The 22236-nt window shown below is 39.2% G+C and overlaps 1 protein-coding gene across 1 annotated transcript in view; it reads right to left on the bottom strand.

Moving 5' to 3' along the window:
• The window catches only part of NID1 (nidogen 1), a 49385-nt gene that overhangs the window by 6462 nt on the left and 20687 nt on the right, over nucleotides 1-22236 (bottom strand). The window contains exons 11-17 of the mRNA XM_009885939.1: nucleotides 22039-22167; nucleotides 18427-18570; nucleotides 17561-17683; nucleotides 8444-8668; nucleotides 7621-7793; nucleotides 5479-5605; nucleotides 338-509 (exon numbers count right to left, since the gene is read on the bottom strand). Of these exons, the coding sequence (XP_009884241.1) occupies nucleotides 338-509; nucleotides 5479-5605; nucleotides 7621-7793; nucleotides 8444-8668; nucleotides 17561-17683; nucleotides 18427-18570; nucleotides 22039-22167 (1093 nt within the window). The remainder of the gene's footprint in view (nucleotides 1-337; nucleotides 510-5478; nucleotides 5606-7620; nucleotides 7794-8443; nucleotides 8669-17560; nucleotides 17684-18426; nucleotides 18571-22038; nucleotides 22168-22236) is intronic.

Genomic DNA, 22236 nt, shown 5'->3' with positions numbered 1-22236 from the left:
TCTAGTATTTTAGACCAGTAATCTTGAAAAAAAAAAAAAAAGTTTAGGTAAGGGCAACGCTTGCCATTCTGCAAATGATGTACCAAGGTACAAAAAAGTAGTGGACAAACCTTTCAACAAAATCTCACCGTATTACCTAGCAGGCATTTTAGAAGTTTTATTTCTCATGCACCATTCAGACACAGGACTCAAGTAGATTCTTCCATTTCTGTTTGTTAGTTTTAGGAAAAGATAGTCCTATTATTGTCTACAGACAGCCTAAAAACATGGACTCAGAGTATACACTCATATTAAATAAGTAAATAAGATAATGTATTTCTTAACAACGTATCCATACCCTCTCATAGGATCCACAACAATTGCTCTGGGGTTCACCAGGCCAGTGTCAAAAAGGATGCGACGCTGGCGCCCATCCAGCCTAGCCACTTCTATTCTATCCAGTTGGGAGTCAGTCCAGAAGATGTTGCGACCGAGATGATCTACAGCTATCCCTTCAGGGCTTCCCAAGTCTGCAGGAGAATAGAAAAAAACATGCCTAGGCATTATATTTATTCCCAATACATAATGTCAGCCTCAGAAGCATAACTCTTAGCTGAGACAAGTTTTCTTCAGTTTTCTGGCCATGGTCCAACAAAAGCTCCTTTATTTCAGCTGGAAGAGAAATATGCATTTTGCCTTATGAATTTTAAATAAACAGAAATTTCATAAACACATAGAATGACAAATTCTATGAGGAAGCAACTCATGCATGTAAGCTTTCCTTGGGCAGTGGACACAGAAAAATAGTTGAGAGCAGAGAAATAAACAGTAGAGATTATCAGAATCTTATTCTACTCTCCTTAGCAGGCCAAGATCTAGAATGGATTTTATAATGCTTAATATTTCCCCTTCATTGGTACTGGCACACTTGGCACTCCTCTAAAAGTAGATTTATGTGAAGTTTAGCCAATGCAATACTTAAAGATAATCAAGCTCCAAAGCAGTAGAGATAATGATATTAGCTAACTGATGGAATTTAAATCCAGTTCTTTGTTTTTGCAGAGCAATCCTTTTTGGAACATGTTTTTGTACTGTATGTGCACAGTTTTTCTTGGACAGTCAGTTGTTCCAAAAGCAACAGGAAATAGCAGATAATGACCTTACTGCTTTAGCATTAGTAATTTCTAACTCAAATGAAGGATTCAGAATAAAATATAAAAACTGCTCTATACTTTTTAAGGTTCATACATCCATTGGAAAAGAGCAGGCAGGCTGTGTGGGATGTAGTAAAGCCAAAGACAGGTACAAATCAATTTTAGTCCAATTTAAGTTCCAAAAGAAAACAAGAATTGTACGTCATCACTCCCAAAAAGAGGTGAAGTGAGCCTTCATACCAGCCAGCTGTTGAAAAAACAAAACAAACAAACAAAAAAATCAAAACCACCCCTTTCAAATGCAGATCCACACACCTTGTAAACATCCAAGAATGATGGAATGTAGCCCATTAGCCTTCTATTAATTCTCAAGTTTATTTACTGACAGGCATTAAACAAACAGTATGTGACACACACAACCTTTCTGAAGAAAAGGCATTTGCTCCAGAACACTGGGTAGAGCTGTCTAAAATTTGCTACTAAAATTTGTCTAAAATTTTCTATGAATAATAGCTGCACAATAGCCTAAACAGCCTCTGCTCTGTCCCAGAGGTGACACTTACCACACGTAACCTGGACACCTGAAATCTTGGATGTATATTCATTGATGAAGGGGCAAAAAAGAACTAATAAGCTGTATCTCACTGCTTCTGACTCATAGCTCATACGCAGGGAGGGGGGCAAGAAAGTAGATGTGAATTAGTTATCTCTTTACTCTTCCAAAGGGCATGTGGGCATACTTTAACTTAGTTACACTGACTTCACATTACTGCTTGTATTTCTCCAAGTGCCCCTGTGGAGCTAAACCGGGCATCTGCAAGATACTACCTCACATTTACCTCAGACCCTCAAATGTTCCTTCTACTTTTCTTGCTAATGGCAGAGGCTGCTGAGACTGGCCTCATTTTGAGGTGATGGTGGTGACAGCTGCCCATCTCTGGGATCAGAAAATCACCAACTAAATGGTGGTAGGGGAGCTCCCAGACTCTTTTAGGAAAAAGAAGGTGGTAGCAGGAAAAAGATCTGCTGCCACTGATTCCCAGGAGCCCTTGTTCCCTGACTAGTTTCCTTGCTTCTGTTTCCTTGCTTCAGCTATACGTCGGGAGATTTAAAGAAGTCTAAAGTAAACATCTTTCCTGTCTCGTTGACAATGAGCCAGAAAAAAACTATCCCCCATGGAGGGGTAAGGGAATATATAGGCTTCATGTATCACCAGTCTTTCCAAAGGCACAAATGTGTCCCTGCTATATAATCATCAGTCCTGATACAGTCACAGGCTCTGTCCCTGGGGACAGGCTTGTACAGACATGTACGGCTGATATGACTTAAGCCACTACAGCAAAGAGGGAAGCTCTCCCTTCCCAACCTGCCTCCACAGCTGCAGAGCTCAGAAAGCCTACTCAGGCTGTACAGCTGCAGGGGCAGATGAGAACCGGATAGTGCTCCACAATACAACATGTTTCTGCAAAGCAACGCGACTTGGATCACAAGGGCTTTAACAAACAAAAAAGTAGTGCGTTCCACAAAAATACATGTGAACTGAAGAAAGCAGCTGCAGCCCACAGGAGGAAAAAGGCAAAGATCAAAACAAAACAAAGAATTCTCATGAGTCTTCAGAGGGGGTCATTTTCCTATTTCGTGAAGTTTTAAAGTTTCAGTTTTGGTCAGCATAGAAGACATCCATACATTCAAATATAGAATATTCAACCTTATTTTGTTCTGAATCCTTGTTGAAGAGCCAATTAATATACAGAAAGTAAAGTGCAGTATCACTCAACATCTCTTCAGGAATGGCATTCACTTCCTATGCAATCAACAGGACAACAGAAATCATGAGATGCCTTCACACATACAATGTTTTTTTGTAGCAGATAAAACCCATGAGGTTTCCATGTGGCATTGAAACATCTTGAATTACCTAAAATAAACAAATTTAGTTGAAAGCCTTCAGAAATATTTCCAAAATATTTTTATACACTGTAACGCGTGCACACACACTCTCTTTAGAGAGACTAATTCATATCCATATAAAATTTTTAGCAATAGTAATTCACCTCACTTTTTAAACTGCAGAATCTGAGAAAAGACTTTAGTATTAGAAATTGAAAATCCTTTCCCCACAGAATTTGTAGTTGTATAGGCATGTGCTTGTACTACAGGTTTGAGTCCCTTTCAGATTAAGTATGTTGGGATGAAAAAGAAGTCTTACAAATATCTCAGCCATCAAGTTGTACAGAAATATGAAGCTCCATAATTGCTGTAATGGTTAGGGATGGCCTTAAGCTCTCCCTTTTCCCCTCCCAGGACAATGGTAGGATCCAAGCCACCCCAACTCTCTGCTGCCCCTAAGAGCCTGAATGGAGTCCCAGCAAACTGGCTATTCCAAAGCACAAACTTCAGGTAGAGATACTCAACACATCCAAAGAAAACGAAAGAAAATTTATTGCAGAGTTTTAAAAGGTGTTGATCATCTTGCTAAAATAACTTCATAAATTTTTATGACAACAGCTGCAAAGGATCCATAGCAAGGGCAACCTCCTCCAGTATCTTGACTTCACAGGTGTTCTAGGAACCTGAGGATACTGGTATTGAAAAAATGCCTCCAACTATTTTTGTTGGTTTTTTTAATGCCCCTACATTCACTTTGTTCTCCAAACCTGTCCTTCCTCTTAACCCTTTCAATTTAAGAAAGGTTTTCATAAGATGCATGGGCTTACACTTACCCTTCTAATGAAAACGAACATGGACTGCAGTGAGCAGCAGAGTCTTGGGGGAAGTATAAGAACAGGACATAAACTGTAAAAGCACTAATCCCACAACACCCTCTAGTCCAATTCTTGAATCCTTAAGCAACTCCAAGGGCAAAAACTGAACAAGGTGGCTTTACTCACTTTTATTTTACAACTTGAGTGGGAGTCATGGAAAGTCACAGCTGAAACAGTTTTTAACCACTGTTCAGCTGTTTGATCCCTAAGCCCAGGAACAGAGACCAGGGGATCTCCTCTTCTACCTCCTTGCTCACCAGTCCTTTCTCAGCAGAGCAGGCAGCTGACAGGCAGAGAGCAGGAAAGAAAAGGACTACACACAACCGAATCTCAGCTAGCCAGTGGATTACCTACCTTACTTACCAGAACAAAAATCAAAAAGTGATACCAAGAGATGATATTCCATGTGAACATATAAATGCAACTCTTTAGTCTGCTTTAGTTGTGTTTGTGTTCAATATCCGTTCAACAGCAAACTGACAATCCATCATCCCCTTTTCAGATCATAAATACATTGAACAACATTGGGTCTACCACAGCACATGACCTAGGTTTTAATGATAACCTTCCTCCTTCACATATTTACATCTTGTAGCCATTGCATCATTGTAAGCATGAATAACATCTATCTACGGCAGTCTAAGCTTAGCCTGCTTATGTGTTCCATTCCTCATGGCCAGGGACATGAGACTTTCAGGAAGGATGCTGGACCACCATTTCTCATCAGTACGGTTGACATGACTCTAAAAGAGGTGGGCCACACAAGGCTGCCAAGTTGGGCAGAACACAGCACAGCCAATCCTCAACATAGGAAAGTGAGGTCTTGAGCGCGCTTTAAAAATCTGGGATATCATGACCTAGGAATTTGCCCTGAGAGTACTAGCTGTGCTGCCCCACTATCGTGGCAGCCCTAAGGATGCCACCGTGGGAAGAGAGCAGTAAAGGCCTCAAGCCTACCTTAAGATTCCTCCCCAGAAGTGACATAGCACCCGAAGGAGGGTTGTGGGTTTTTTTGCTTTGTTAAGCACAGCAAGAATCTAAGCACAGCCTAGGACTGTAACTGGCTACAGAAATCCTCTAAACATTTTTGTGAGGAGCTGACACACAGCCCTGGCTGCGAGGATCTGAACCTGCACCCATTAGCACCTTGAGATATGCTTTAAAAGCACCACAGCAGCTAGATTCATCTTTCAAATCCCTCAGCCTTCAATTAAAATATCCCCAATGATGTTCACAACACGTTCAATGGTTAGGCAGATACAGTATCCTGCAACTGCAAGTAAGGACAGAAACATCTCACTGACAGGCTGCTCCCACTTCTGGCCTTAAACTTAGTTTATTTAAAGAAAACCGACTTTTTGCCTATCTTAGCAGTGGAAAGGCAGTGAACAGCTATTGCATGGGGAACAGATCTTTTTTCATTTTATGTTATCCAGACTTTTTGGTTATTGTTTATCCAAATAACACCAACTTATAATGCTAAAGGTCAGGCAACACCTGGGAAGTAAATATTACTAAATTCAAGTCTCTAATGCCATTCCTAGGGAGTAGCAAGAGGAAGAATTTTTTTTTGCTCTTACCTGTTTTGATGATGGTTGTTGGCTCCCCACCATGCAGGCTAGCCCTGCTGATTGAAGGGCCACTGATGTCTGTCCAATAAACCATCTTGTCTGTGCAATCATAAGCAACTCCAATAACAACTTTGTCCTGTTGGTCAACAAGTAAGTTACATCAGCTTATGCTAAACAACAATTATTTGCCAGCAGCACTAGCTTATGGATCTAAGTCTCAAGCCTGAAAAAACAAAACTCTTGAAGAAAGGTAGGAAATGCAGAAGATAGGCAGAGAAAACAGTTGGGTGGCAGTCATTGTAGAATAGCTTGGAAAAATATTTTCCATTATAAGTCCCTTTTAACTAGCAGACACCATTTACAATTATCGTATTTCAAAGAAGCACTGTAGATAATACTACTGAACAATATGTCTCACTTCTGCAACTTCCCCCACATATTCACTTAAAGAAAGCTCATGTTGTTATTTTACTGTGTTATTCCTCATGTGCTTTTTTCTCTCATGCTTTCCCTTCAAGGAGGAATAATGACTTCTATCAAATCTGACTTGTGTTCTGCATATTCATCAACCCATGCATGATGGCTGCATTTCAGCAGTGCTATCTACATAGCATCATTTCACTCAAAAAAGTCCTAGTAAAGTAAGTTTTCCAAATAAAAAATAGCTTAAACAAATAATCCATAAATCATTCTGCTAGAAAGAATATGCTCAGGGACAAGGAACGTATATATGCAATTTCCCAGGCAGAAGAAGATAGGACTAGGGTTTGAGTTTAGAGTTAAAATTCTTTCCTCTAGGCAAATGAAAGACACTTTCTGGGTAAAACAATAATTTCACATGGATTCCCAGATCTATCGCCTTTGCTGCTTTTGTAACTTGCAGCTTCTTAGAAAGGTGGTCCAAAACCATGCCTTAAAGTAGATGCACTCATTCATCACCGTGCATTAATGTTGTAGGATACAAAAGAATCTGAACCTCTGTGCTGCTAAACACTGTCACTTTGCAGATACACAACACTGAGACAACACAAGCAGAGACAACACTGTTAGCAGAGACCGAAAGTTTCAATGTAATTGAAAGTTTTAACCAAGAGTTGCATCTTACCTCTTGGAAGCTCTTGCCTGAAGATACTTCTAATTAATTCGTTTCAGCTAGATCAAGTAAATAATGAGACTAGCTGACAAGGATTCAGAATCATGTCTCCATATCAGCCTAACTACCCCATTTTGCACCCAGTATTTTACTTTATTTTTACATTATTGCAGCAGCACTTTAGACAAGAGACAAAAGCTTGATTTTGCCCTCAGCACAGTTTGTGGTACTATTTACTAAACTGAATCTGTGTAATTTAGTCAATGTTTGGTCTACTAAATATTCACAGTTATGTAAAAAAAGAGGCCAGCATCCTATCTGGTATTGTTATCTATTATAAATACAGTAACATTGGAATGAAAACAGAAATCCCAGACTTAGGGCAAAACAAATGAATGTGATGAAACTGGAAGCAAGGAGAGCTGGCATGTGTCACAGGTGATGGAAGAGAGAGGTTCTCAGCATCAGGGATTAATTTTCAGAGAGAAAAGATTCTCAAGACAGTAGTAAGAAGTGTGGGAAAAAGATTTACCACCCACTGGGCCTGCACATGGAGAAGGAAGCAAAAAAGAAGAAAAAATAATAATCTATATATATCTGTAGCCAAGAAGTGCAGAGAATTGACTGAAACACAGGAAGGCATCAAGACTTAGGAAAAAACTTTGAGGAAGTAAGAGAGGAAAAAAAAAGGCCTCTACACATACTTTTCTTGTAGGTCTCCTAGACTTTTATATCAGAGTCAGAGAGCCAATGAAGTGCGAGTGTCTGAAAGTTTATATGATGAGCTGTTGGAGGCACGTGAGATCACAAATATTAGACTTTTGTCTCATGAGCTATCCTTTAAAGGCAATTTTTTTTTTCTATAGCTCAGTTTTAGGCTTTTTGACTAGTCAGATCAGAAATTTTCAGTGACAAAGCGATGGGATACCAAAACTTTGATCAAGAGTAAAAATGGAGTTTGGAACTTAAATTACCAAATTACATAGACAAACACTCTCACTTTCGTCTTTATCACAAGTCTTCTAAAACACACGGACTTAGTATGGCAGGTTACTTACGGGAATATGCAAGAGTGCTTTTGCACCATTTTTCTTCATACTGTTTCCCTCTAGTGGAACATGTTCAATTTTACCACTTTGGGCAAAGAGCAAGTGCGTTCCTGGCGGCAGAGGTACTGTATCTGGTCGAACGGAGGGCCCAATAACAATAGGAGGAGCAGCTGTGCTCAGACCTTGTTAACAGAGAAGGAAACAGATGGGGAAAAAATTAGCTTGTACAGCATAACAAGGCTCCTTGTTATTTGCAGGGACACAGTTACAGTCAGACTTCCTAGAAAGAAACAGCCCTGTAAGCTGATGCTAATAACTGTAATCAGATGCAGAAAGCTTCTGAATTTTTCCCCTTGGCTGACAGAGAAGGAGCAATTGACTTAATTTGTCTTTTCATGTTCGGCTCTGTAATTGCTCTTTCCTTGAAATGTTTAGAAAAACCCATATTATTTTGCAGCTGAAGTTAGAAAGATGTAGGAAGGAGCATCCTTCATTTCCTGAGGCAAGTCAGTTACCACACATTCACATTTGCCACAGCTCCCAGAGGGCAGAAACTATAGGGGCCCCTCAGTTTCAAGGCAGGGAAGAAGTTAGAAAACCATCTTCTTATTCAGAGGCTCACCACAGCTGTCCAGATGCCCTGGCTGAATTAAAAGTATATGCTGGAGTTACCAAAGGGCTGCAGCACGAGACATATTGTCACTGGGACAGCAAAGATCCGCATTGCTTCAAGTCAGTACTGTATCTCAGGGGCATGACTAAGCCCCACTTTGGGAAACAGTGCACTTGGGTGGACAGACATCCAGAAGAAACAAGCGCTTCAGCCACTTACATGGTGGTCGAACTCCTGGGCCGCTTCTGGTGCCATCAATCTCATTTCCGTCCCTATCCACACACCAACAATACCCACTGCTAGAGTGGCACTGAGTGGGCAGGTAATTCCCATGTTCATCACACTGGGGAACAAAGTGACCGACTCTTATCTCCCTTGGGAAGAAGGTGCCTCCACTTCCAAGAGCTCCTTCTCGTTCACGCTGACATTTGGTCTTTTCCAATTCTGTGAAGAAAAATACAGACCAGTGAATGTTTCTGTTTTAACTAATAACTATATTCCCTATATTCCATTAACAGTTTATGTAGGCTGACCACTTATAATGTGAGAATTCTTACCACTGGAGGAACATGGTACTGTTACAAACCTTGAAGGTATATGCCTTTGGTGCACCTTGAGGAACAGTCTGCCCTATGTAAATATGACACATTTGCCTCAAGCTCATGTCATTTTATCTTTCACTGTCTAGTCTCAAACAGAACAAACAGCTGCAGTTTCCTACACTGAAGCACCATAAACAGAAGCTGGAAAACACCATCTTTCTCCTTGAGGCACATTAGCAAGAACATTCCGTCCGACTTATGAACCCAATGTCTACTCATCTGGCAATTATCCATGGGCCTTAAAATGTGACTAATTAGCCAGGCCATACAGTGGATAAAGGTTTTTTTGTAATGCTAAAAGTCAAGTTTCCCTTCAGAACCACAAAAGAAAACCACAACATGAAGCAGATGCTGAGTTCTCTATAGAACCTAGGAAGTGAAACAACTCATTGCTTTGATGTATAGTAGGATTTTTGCGCTTGGTTATCAAGTTTGAGCAGTCATTTGATACTTTTGGACCTAAGAAACTAATTGCAGGGACAGATTGTCCAGTCCTTGGTAAAGCACATAAGTAAGGCTATACAGAAAACAGGAATACTACCATGTATGCAGAGAAACACATAATGCACAATGGCTACACCACATGCATATGTATTACTGTAGAGATTACATAGGAAAGCCTAACTTTCCAGATTATCGGGAGATTCAGGGACTCGATTCTTTTGGGTTTAATTTTACAAAACAGTCTGGACAAAAATATACATCTTCTCATGGTATTATCTATCACGTAATAGGGAATGTCATCTGGATCAATATATCCTTTAGATGCCAAACAACATAATGAAATTAAAATGATACAATTAAAATAATATTTTTCTTCTCTAGACAAAGAAATCTGTTTTAGTTTTACCTTACACTTGAGATCCCTGAAGGGTTCTGTTCATTGGGAGAGAAAGAGCTAATTATGGGGGAATATCTTTTTCCTGTCAATGATTTCTACAGACAGTTAGAAATATTTATCACAAACTGCCAGCTGAAGAGGCTTTAACATTACACTTCCATTTATTGTTTCCTTGTTTTCACATTGCCTGGTGGAAGAATTAGCTATGTGTGGCTCAGACTATACTCAGCCCAGCTGAGCAAAAAGCTAATCCCATGCGCCCACAGACTACTGTGTTGTAAATCACACAAATAAATACTACCATTTTTTGTATTATTACTTGAACTAGTTATGCAAGCAAAAGCTTTGGACAAGTTTCATGCACCTGGACACAATTAGAGAAATACAAATTTCTGGAGGACAGCTCACTCTAAACAACTGAAATATTTGGCATGAGCTTTAATGTGGGTGGTGGAGAGCTTTGAATCGACCTACAAAACCAGACCCTGAAGGAAAGCCTCCATTATCTATCCCACATTTTGTTTGCATGTATTCCATGCACTATGCAGTATGCAGGTAAAAGAAATGTTGATTCCAGTAACAGGATCATTTTGCCACACTTTTTTTAAATTTTTTAATTATTTTAAGCTCTAATTATATGCACTGCTCATGAGAGAAAGCAGGGGGAATACAGAGTATGGGTAAACTGTCCCACCCTGCTTTTGTTCATTGCAGAACAAAATCTTCACTGCATTCATGTCATCTTCGAGAGACACTTAGCTCCTCCTCAGTGGGATACAAAAACAAATGAAGAAACTGGTCGTTTTTCCTTCCTATCTGAAACTCCCAGAATTAGAGAATATCCAACAGCTTACAGTTTTTTAAATCAAGAGACTAGATCAACTTTATGAAAATGAGTTTGCAAATATGAATTACACAAAGGAGTGTGTACATACTCCCAGATAAGACCCAGCTGTTATACATCAAATATATTAGTATTATTGGTAACTTGAAATACCAATGTCTGTTCTAATTTCAAAACAATGTTCACATTTATATGTGCAGATTTTATACAAGAGTACCGATGGAATTTTTGAAGAGTGCTTATATTGCAATGATCACGACCAATCTCACAAGTGGCCTGCTTATGCAATTAGCCCCCCTAAAGTCAAGACACTAGTGAAACAAATTAATTTTTAAAATTAGTACTCAGTTTGTAGAAGGCAGAGAATATTATTTGTTCGTTCTAAAAAAATCCTATCAATGCTGATTTTTCAGTTGCATAAAAAGACGTCAAATACCCTATTGCCACTCACTTCTAGGAATAATGATGTATCTTGCTGCTTCTGTGCTCCTGAAAGTTTCTTATATTTGTGATAAACTTTTTTTAACAGTCTTAAGTGCAATAAGTAATCTATGTTAAAGAAACACTCTGAAAAGAAATAAAATCAGTGTTACCATGTGCTGACTCAATCATTTTAACCTGTCTTCCATTGTTAAACGCATTTCAATTTGGTAACATTAATTTAGCCAATACAGAAATTTATAAACCAAAAAAAGCCGCTAAACTACTTATGAGAGTCCAAACCAGGCACTTGGAATCCATACTGTATTTTTTTTTCTCCTTATCTCTGAATCATGAGCAGAATTACTATGCTTACACTTTAGAGGCACCTAAAGAGTGAGCTGAATCCCAGTGCAGTGTTGTTGCCTATGTAGCAATGAAAGCACAATAATCTTAAGATAGAGCTGACACCTGGCTGGGATAAACAATCTGCTTATACTGCTTATGGAGTCATACATTTTAACTCAGTGTGTTTAAGAGAAGTTGCCCTGATTTTGCAAGTTTTAAATTGCATTTCTTAACTGTCTGAAATGAGGCTAGCTATGACAGAGTATGAAAGATGAGACCGACACAGTAAAAAAAGCACATTCCCTGCCTTGATAAGCTAACAGCATAAGCTAGACAAAACATATAACAAGAATTGGCACATATTTAGGTAGTACAAGGGCTACTTTGTAAACCAGCTTCCAGATACAAACTCTATGGCTTGTGACTTTCCCTTCCTTCAGTACCGCAGCCTAAATGGAGTTTCTTAGTGCTCTTCCTTTAATATTAATACAGTAATATTTCATCCAGTTAAGACTCTTCAAAGATACAGAACAATTAACATTAGGAGGGTTCTCTGATGTCTTCACTGGCATCAAGAAACCTACCATTAACTGCAACAGGTGGAGCTAAGAGCAAATAATGCTTACCTGGTGTAACAGCGCTGTTACATCTACTACTATCCTTGATTGTAGCAAATGGAAAAGAAGTCTTACCTATTTCAAAGCTCCATATCCTAGGTTACCAGCCCTGATTTTCAGAGGTTCTCACCATTCTTGAAACCCACATTTGAAAGTCAAGCCAAATGATCATGTCAATGATAAGAAAAATGACATGCGCTAGGGTTAGTTCATACTGTCAGAGATGAAACAAACAGCGAGAGCCACACCTGGGTAATCTTCAGGGATGCAGGAAAGTGGGGGTGGCAAGGGCTTTAACGGCAGGATCAAGTTTTAGTATTTTTCAGTATTCATGTTTAAACATTACTCTTTAGCATTTGTTATAAAACTGAGTAAAAATCCATTGTCACTGCTTTTTGATGCAGTTTTGATGATGTTTGCTGATGAAGGTAACACACTGATCTAATAACTTTGTGTTTCCCTATGTCACTCCACTTATGCCCACAGGACAGTATTATTTTCAAAACAAAGCACCATACTGGTGGGCTACCTTAATTTTACAAATGATTAAAAACTGAAAAATTACATGAGTCAGTGGACAAATGTCATGAAGTAGTAGTATTTCTATTAAGTTTCTACATTACTTGGTTTTAAAATTTCCTTATTAGTAAATTCAATTCCTTCATTAGGATTCCAGAGGAAAATATACAACCACAGGTTGCATCATTTGTGGAAGAGCAACAGGCGACAAAACCTAAGACAGACAGAACCCCATTACTAGGTAAACTCAGCTCATTAAAGTCAACAAGCAGATTCACACAGTCACATGGAAAGTTACACTTCTTAGAATACACTGTGTAGACCAGCCCCTAAAGATAAACTCATCTAGGAAACCACAACCAAAAAAAAGCTATCAGTAGATCACAGCTGTCAGCAGAACTGCGAGCAGATAAACTGCCAGCACCCAGCTCTGTGCTGTAGGGATTGTGAGGGGGTATAAATAAGGATTCAGCATATACACAGGGAACACCGCACATATATAGAGAAGCAATGTGGGATTGGGGAGATTATTCAAGGCATACTGGGTCCATCTCTGGCAACCACAGTTCAAAAGGATAGTGAAAAACTGAACCAGTGTACAGAAAGAGCTCCTAAGAGAGAAGCCATACTATACAGCAGGGATCAAAGGCCTGATGAAGAAGTTATGTTCCATGGAACACAGTACGCACAACGCAGACTAGATACATAGAATGGTGCATCCTGAACTCAAGCTAAATGCATACCCTTCCTCAGAAAAATAAATTTGTATTTAGTGTTTTAAACATATTTTTTTTTTCAGTTGTTTCATAAACGACCAGTAGCAATCTGGAATTTAAAAGTCACTGAAATGTATCATGGAACTTGAAAAAGTGAAATGGAAATAAGGTGGATAGGGAAAGTGGGCCAGATGAAAAACATACATGTACATATTTTCCACATAAGCAAAGAAACAAACAGAATGGGGAAAAAAACCCCAACAAACAACCTAAAGCCATATAGAAACATTCTAAGTCTTTTTTGGTCATAAAGGAAAGTTCTTGCAGCAGCACTGCAGAAAATAATTTATGGACTTTTCAGAAAAAAGATGGAGGCTGAGAAAACAGGATGAGAAACGGGGACTTCTTCCCTTCCATTTTGCAGTGGGAATGACAGTCTGATACAGTAAACCAAGTTCAATTAGTTCTGCGACAGGATTCACAGATATTTTAAAACTTAACCACTCAAACAGGTTTTCATTCACAAGCTAAAGACAGAAGTGATTTAAAACTGTGTCCAGAATCAGTATGTAATCAGAGAGTACTTTTTAATTTCCTACGAGGATCACTTTATTCCCCATATATCACAAGAAGTTACATGGACATTTTTAATTGCTGTTCTCAGATGTTGCCAAAAAAGAAGGGGAAAAAACCCAAAACAAAATAACACACTTCCCTTTGTCCCTTCATTTTCCTTTGTAATCCTTCACTTACAGTGTTTCCCTGTTAAGTGCATTTCTCATGTGAAACAGATTGTATGCAGAGGACCAGAGAAGGGCTCTTAACAGTCAGACCCCTAGTTCCAAGAATCTAGATTTGTTTCTGTTTAGTAAACAGTGTCTGGGGTCTGCAGGGGTAGAAACACTCAGACATCTGGTTTTTTGAAATGGAAAAATGAAGCGTGAGGAAATAATGAAGTACAGACTTTCTTAATAGCTGTGAGCGCTGGGACATTCCAGCATCATTAACTCTTTCATTAACCTGCTGGTTTACTCCTACAGACATTCTCGAGTGTGTGACTCAAATCCATCTTACTTGTTAGTCCACTTGTTTCAAGAGTTGCCATTCAGCAGTGGTAAGATTCAACAGTAGGTTTCATATAATAATAAAGACACCAAACAAGCAAGCAATTGTACACATGAATTGGAAAAGGGTACAGCAAAAAGAACGGAGTATTGGGATGAATGAAACTTTCCATGCTATTAACAACCAGGAAAGACTTCAGTGACTTGACTGAGGCTAATCAGATCAAAACTTTAGTGGGTAGAAAGGGGAAGAAAGGGTCTCTAATTACAGCTGAATACAATAGAGCCTCATCTGGAATCTCCATTCTGAAGCAACTTACTTTACAAATTGGGTGCTAAAGTAAACTAAGCTGCTTTTTGCTAGGCTTCAGCAAGCGCATCTGATTCTATCTCCTGGCAATGATTAACTCTTGGATATATCCATTTTAAAAGTACTAAAGCTTTAGCAACAGATGACAATCCAAGGGCAGCTATTGTTCTATTAACTTTCTAAGAAGGGAGGAGTAGCTAAGTTTGTTGTAAACTTTGCCGTCGCTGAAGACCAGAAGAGCATTACAGATATACTCTGTACTTCAGTCAGGATTCATCAGAAATGAGACTTGTCTACACAGAATTTTTCTGCTCAGAGTATTTCATGAGCAGAGACAATTGATACAAGTGTTTCTAGAGTATGTACTTCTACGGGCAGTACAAAACAGCATAAAAAAAATAAAAATCAGAGAGGCATATATGAAGACTAACAAAACCTGGCAGATCCCCACCCACGGATACAACAAAAATCTCCAAAATACTTTGTTACTGCCATTAAAGCTGTGACATGGAAAGATCCCTGTTCAAGAAACAATAGTGTTGAGTATGCAAAGTCAAGAAGCGTACAGGATAAACAGCAAAAAATAACATAAAGCTAGAACAAAATAGTACACTCTGCTTAGCAGTTTAGTAGACATGCTAACCACTGCATGTGTGTGCTGATTTTGACTGGGATAAAGTTAATTTTTTCATATTAGCTGGTACGCAGCTATGTTTTGGATTTGTGCTGAAAACAGTGTTGATAACACAGGGATGGTTTTGTTATTGCTGAGCAGTGCTTACACAGAGTCAAAGCCTTTTCTGCTTCTCCCACCACCCCATCAGCAAGTGGGCTGGAGGCACACAAGAAGTTGGGAGGGGACACAGCTGGGACAGCTGATCCCATCTGACCAAATGGATATCCCATATCATGTGACATCATGCTCAGCATATAAAGCTGGGGGAAGAAGAAGGAAGGGGTGGGGTGATCACATTCAGAGTTATGGTGTTTGTCTTCTCAAGTAACCACTACACATGATGGAGCCCTGCTTTCCTGGAGATGGGAAGTAGGGAATGAATTCCTTGATTTGCTTTGCTTGTGTGTACGGATTTTGCTTTACCTATTAAACTGTCTTTACCTCAACCCACGTGTTTTCTCATTTTTACTCTTCTGATTCTCTCCCCTATCCCACCGAGGGAAGAGTGACTAAGTGGCTGTGCAGTGCTTAGTCGCTAGCTGGGGTTAAACCATGATAATGTGAAAAGGTGTTGTTCTCAACAAAAAAAACTAAAACACTTAAATATGCTATCACATATACTCAGAAAAAATGAATTGTGTCCTGCTAATAAAGTTAATTGGTTAAATTCAAGTATCAGTCTACCAAACCACCTGTTTCAGCTACAAAAGGGCTGTGCCAGGCATAAAAGCAATATTTCTGCCTCTACAATTATTCCTGAAGAACTGGAAGCTTCAAGGTTTGACTTTGCTTCAAGTTATTCCCATCGAGTTTCTCCTCTAGGAGGAATAATCTTGGTTTTATTAGCTTGTTGGTTAGCTAAATATTTTGACACAGGTCAGAAACACTGGGTAGTTCTTCATTCATCTGGCACAGAAATGAAAATATACATGGACGTTCATGCATGAAAAGTTAGTTAAAAATAATATTCAAAGACTGACAGAGTGGCAAAAACTAGAGCTTCAGAATTAAACACTGCAAAGCCTCCTACAATTTACCTATGATAGAAAAGTCTACAAGCACTGGGTGATTTAACATAACACATGTTGTTGAGCACCTGATGAAGAGTCACATAAAACTGATCTAAAACCAGAAAATACCTTTTGATTTTTTTTTTATGCCTTTCCTATAAAAGATCCTTTGCCTTATTGTTTTAAGACATGGGTGTCCAATTGTGAAAAAAACCCCAAAGTCAGAACTTCAGAATTAGGGAATATAGTGGCAAAAGAAAAATATTAAGTTTCAGCAATGCACCAGGTAGTAATATTGTGCCATGCAGACAAGCACTTTTAGGACAGCACATCCACTATTAAAAGCAAACAAACAAACTCAATTTTGAATCACCAAATACATTGGACATCATTAAGATCACAGTGCAGAAGCTGAATTATAAAGATAGCCTCCCTCCTCAGTCTTACTGCTTCTTGCTTTCTTTTCTTTTGGCCCTACGCCTTTCCTACTCTTGGTGTTTCAGTCTCTTCAGAGGCACAGGGTCTTTTGCCTAACAGCAAGTACCTTAGAAGCAGAATTGGGTTTGAATATACTCAGAAGTTAGGCTTTATTTCCTGAATGAAAGTATTCACCATTCAGCAAAACCTAAGTGCTGTCCCATAGGCTTACCACACTTCTGAATTAAAGTAACTGTAACAATGCTACTTTGTGCTTCAGTGCTCCTTACTTTCTATTTCTTTAAGCATACCTTCAAGATCAGGAGTTTTATACTTACACTTCGAGGACCAAACTACGACGCAAGAACAGAAGTGTGGGAGGGTAAAGAACTTTTTGCTAAACAGACAACAAGCTGGGTAAATAAAAAAAAATACTTAGTGCTAGTTAGAAACTGGAATCAGTCTTTCTGGACTCTTGCCGGCTATATGTGGCATGTAGGCATCTAGATACCACCAAAGACAACAATGCAGGTACTTTGGTCTCATCCTTCACTTTTCTCCTGTAATTTTTGCATTTCATTTACATTGCCAGCAGTTCCAGAGGTTTTCTGATAAGTGACTACTGCTTATGCAAACCAAATCAACCTGTGGTCAAACCCTTACATAAAGCAACTTCAAAAGATAGCATCAGCTTGAGGCTGAGAACTGCTGAGGACAGAACAAACAAACATAAAAAAGGACATTGAACAGGATGTCACGGAAAAGTGATAATGGTCAAGATACAGATTTTGATAGAAACTTGGAGAGGTTCAAAACTTGAAAGACTTCAGAAAGAATAAAGACCCCAGTAAGACAATACACAGTCTGTTACAGAGAGGAACCAAATTAACATATATCCTCCTATTCCCAAATTACATTTCTGGTCCAATTTTCAAGAACTATAAAATTTTACCTCCTAACACACACCGGAAACCATCCCCACGATAACCTGCCTTACACTGGCAGCTGAAGGACCCAGGAGTGTTGTAGCAGAAGGCATCTGGATGACAGTGGCCCTGTTGACATTCATCTACATCTGTAAAAGAAAAGATCAACCTCAGACAACTGTTCCTCCTGATGGACAAATCAAAGTGAAGAATTAAAGTGCGAACCTGCCATATTACTTTCAGGCACCTATTTTAGGATATCTGATTAGAATTATAGACTTTTGGAAGAACATCTATACGGAAATGCAAAGGAGGCAAAAAAAAAAAAGCATGCATTTATTCTAGGTTCTGGCTCTCAGCAACTCCCTGCACTCTACTATTCCAATGGGTAACTAGCATAGTTAACTCACACAGTATTTTAGAAATACATGCTTATACTTCTCAAGGAAAAGACTTAACACAGCATAAGAAGTAGGATTTGGCCAGCAAGGTTTCCAACATGTAGTTAGGTAAAGCTGCTCCCCCACTACACTCCATCTGACATGAAACAGAATATAACTTTTTAATGTAGTCTGAGCATCATGTGTTACCACCTTAGTAATATAAACTAATGCAGTGCAAACAATTCCAGCAGATGAAGATCTGGTCTGGTAAGTGCCACAACTGCAATTTTTGCATTTACCTCATCTTGGACCTTCTGTAGCTCAAATATTGAAGAGTGAATTCAAGAGTGAGGAGAGGAACAGACAAAAGCTTAATGTAATGTCTGCCTGAGGGACTTAAACTATGACATTTCCTACTTTAAATCACAAGTAACTACAGGACATTGCAATGACCATCCAAGTTGTGCAATAAAGAGTATAAAAACCCCACAACAAATGGTGTTACCCACCCTCACAGGCACGCCCATCTCCGGAGAAGCCAGGGAGGCATGTGCAGATGTAGGCAGACCCGCCAGTGTACACACACTGAGCACGCTGAGGAATGTCACAATTGTGTGTGCCGGTCTGGCAGTGGTTCACGACGTATTCAACAGCTGCAGGTTAGATGTACGAGAGAGGTGATGAAAACTTGAATCTTCCTGCACAAAGCCTGAAGCTCATAATCATAGAATGGTTTAGGTTGGAAGGGACCTTGAAGATTATCCAGTTCCAACCCCCCTGCCATGGGCAGGAACACCTCCCACTAGACCGGGTTGCTCAAAGCCCCATCCAGCCTGGCCTTTAACATGTCCAGGGATGGAGTTTCCACAACTTCCCTGGGCAACCTGTTCCAGTGCCTCACCACCCTCACAGTGAAAAATTTCTTCCTGATATCTAATCTAAATCTACCCTCTTTCAGTTTAAAGCCATTCCCCCTCGTTCTAGCACTACATGCCCTATAATCTCCCTATAATAAGTTTATAGGGAGAGAAGAGGAGCTGTGAAAGCATACAGAAGAGAAAGGAAACAAGAAAACTGAGGGTTTTGTTGGGGTTGTTGTTTTTTTTTTTTTTGCCAAGATCTCTCCTTTCACTGGTGTTATACCTTCTTATTAATGTTTTACGAGGAACTGATTTTCCTCAGCACCTCATAAATGTTTGTTACTATAGAACAGGGCACAAAGGCTACCACAGTGACAGAGTCTAATAGCCATGACAGTTTTGTTTATAAAAAGGAGTCTTGGATGAAGAAATGTAAGGCATCTCACAGAGGTATCCCATGTGTTAGCTAAGTGGCCAGTTCACTGCACTGGGAATTATTAGATATCCTGCTACACTAACCTTGCACTGACCCAGGGCTGTCATCACTTGGCAACAGATAGGAGTTGTGACTCACTCGATAGAAGATAAACACATTTGTCAACAATTGGAGAGATTTTTGACCAACTGTGGAAGCTGGGACCAGTCCTGTAGCTTTTCATAACTTTCTCATTGTTGACAGCAGTGAGTCTGAAGGCATTGCACTCCTTTACACACAAATTATTTCAGGCAGTCGCTGGAGCCCTGCCTATGCTTACCTGTTATGTCAGAGAAGAAGAAAGGAAACTATGGTATTTAAAATAGGAAGAAGCAAAATACTACAAAAATTTTGGGCCTGGAAATAGATGAGCTTGCAGTGTGTACATCTAGGAACCAACTTCCAGCTGCTGTAATAGAGAGTCCACTGAGTCTTTCTTTATACAGTTCTTATGAGGAGTTGACGGGGGACCAAGATGAGACTCTACAATGTTCCTCTCATCACAGTACACAGATGGAAACTACCACAGTATCAGCAGAGAAATAAAAAAAAAAAAATCCTCCATCAGAGACAGATCTGAAAACAGTTGGTATTTCCATCTCTCTGGAGGAGATGACTTCATTGTTAGAATCATTTGTATCTGCTCTGTTTGATGAAGTAAGTTTTAGATTACAAATGTATCTATTCAGAACTATATTATAAATGCATAAGATCTGGAGTTGGAGCTCAAAGGCAGTCCCCAAGCCCTCCTATTCCTACAAATAGGAGAAGAGGATTTTTTTACAACTCTCTTCTAAAGCTATCCAGTGAGTCACACAGCTGGTATGAAAAAGCTGCAGTTCCAGAAAAGCTGAGTCAGAGCGGGTATCCCAGAGCAAGCTGTAAAAGCACAAAGAGGGTAGCTGTTGCCCTTTCTGGGGTCCAAGTTGTCTGTGGGTAATCTTGTTCCCTGTGGAAAAGGGAACAAGATTACCATGACATTTATTTTCTAGTTGGAAAACTAGACTTCATCTTCTATCTCTTCAGTCTTACAGATGCAGTTTGGTTTTGATTGAAGGAAGGGATCAAATTGAAGTCCTTCAAGCTGGGCAATGAATTACTTAGCACTTGTTAGAAGTGTGACACATCAACTTCATGGGAAAGTGGTAAAGTGAAGCCAGTGAGGTCATGGCTGGAGGGAAAACATTCCCTTTCAGGTCCAAGTGACATAAGGGCGGTAGTAAACATAAAGAATGTAGAGCTGCTCTTCCACTTCTCACCCTATTCTTTCCAGTGTCCTGGTAGAAGAAGTTGCTTTTTACAACTGTTCTGCAACAAAGGTGAGTCTTAGGGTGCACTGTGAGCAGACGTGAATGGTAATTCTTACTGGAGCAGAGAAATGGGGCTCATGATGGAATGTAATACACAGTATGCAAAGTCACACACTTAAGGGAAGTAATGCAACTTTCTGCTGCAAGATAAAGGCTCCTCAGTCTTAGTTGAAGAACAGTCTCGGCAATAATGAGGAAAGACCTGAATGCATAAGCTGATCAAAGGGTAACTAAGCTTCCACCAAAAAGCAGCCAAGACAGAAGCAAACGTAATCCTGAGCTGTTATCACTTATTTCCAAAAGAAACAGTAACTGGTCCAACCATACTGGAAGACCATGTACAGGTTTCATCAGTACAGAATTACTGTCAGGTTGCAAAAGAAGAAAAAAATTCTAACCAAAAAAGAAAAATCTAATCTATATCCTATCCTGACAGTTGCAGCTGTAGCAGTAGAGTCATTACCCCTTTTCTATCTGCCATTGTAGATTTTTTTTTTATTTAGGTTTTGATGTTTGCAATATAATCGCCATCCAAAAGAATCAGCTTAATGTTGTTGAGAGGAAGGCTCATGGTTTTTCTTTCTATATAGAAAATTAACTTTCAATACACATCCTACAATCAATTCTGCCAGCTACCAAATAGAATTTCTACAACTTTAGTGAAAAACAGAACAAACAGGAAAAAAAATAACCCTCAGCAGGGCAACCTTAGTACAGCAATTACAGATTAACTCAGGCTTCCTCTGGAAAAAAGTATTTAAATTAAATAAAAATAACTAATTCAGTGACAGCTACTGAATTTGAAGTTTTAATGGTCCATTAACAAACCAGCTAGATTTCCTCCAAATCTCAAAGATTTTAACAGTGAAATTATTTGTAGTTATAACTCTTTTTCAGCGTGATTAACTATCACTTCAGGATAAGTCTGCAATAGCTAAGACACGCTGTTTTAGACCTGTGTACTGCCTTGTCCAAGTGATGAATCTGTAACTAAAATCTAGTCTGTTAAATCTAATTCTGGATCAGATATAATAAAGAAACAAAACCCAAAACCCCCAAAAGCCAAAGCACAGGATTACAGAAAATGCAGAAAAAGTCCTACCTCATCTTGAAAGTGAATTGCTGTGAAATAACAACAAATGAATAACTGCTCACTTTAATTTTTCTTCTTTTACAAATTTGAATTTTACTTCCATGTGAAATCTACAGCTAAATAATGGCACAGAAAGGACAGAAACATTCAATAATCATTTCCACTTTCTATTTGGAAAGCTTCTGAATAGGGATTTTTTATGAGATGAATAGAAAGTACTTCAGGCACCTTCTTCAGTTACCTAATGGATTGTAATCACTAACTGCATCATGAACTCCTAAATTCAAATCACATAAGAAGTCAGTGCAGATCCTACAAGTTCTGTTTTCCCTCTCACAGCCTGAAAGCCAGAGGGCAGTGCTTTTAAGAAACGTGAAACTCACCAACACAAGTCCGCCCATCTGCTGCAAACTGGTATCCTTCAACACACTCGCAGCGGTAGGTTCCTGGCTGGTTATTGCAGACTGCATTGCTGCCACATAGACCTGGTTGCTCTGAACATTCATCAACATCTAGAATATTATAAGGATTCCAGTTATTACAAAGATGCATTTAGTACTGATGCCAGAAAACCAGAAACT

This window comes from Charadrius vociferus, unplaced genomic scaffold (genome assembly GCF_000708025.1).
Source record: "Charadrius vociferus isolate BGI_N301 unplaced genomic scaffold, ASM70802v2 scaffold435, whole genome shotgun sequence".
In the NCBI taxonomy this organism is placed as follows: domain Eukaryota; kingdom Metazoa; phylum Chordata; class Aves; order Charadriiformes; family Charadriidae; genus Charadrius; species Charadrius vociferus.
Note: the sequence above shows the minus strand (reverse complement) of the source record. Positions and strands in the feature narration are given on the sequence as shown.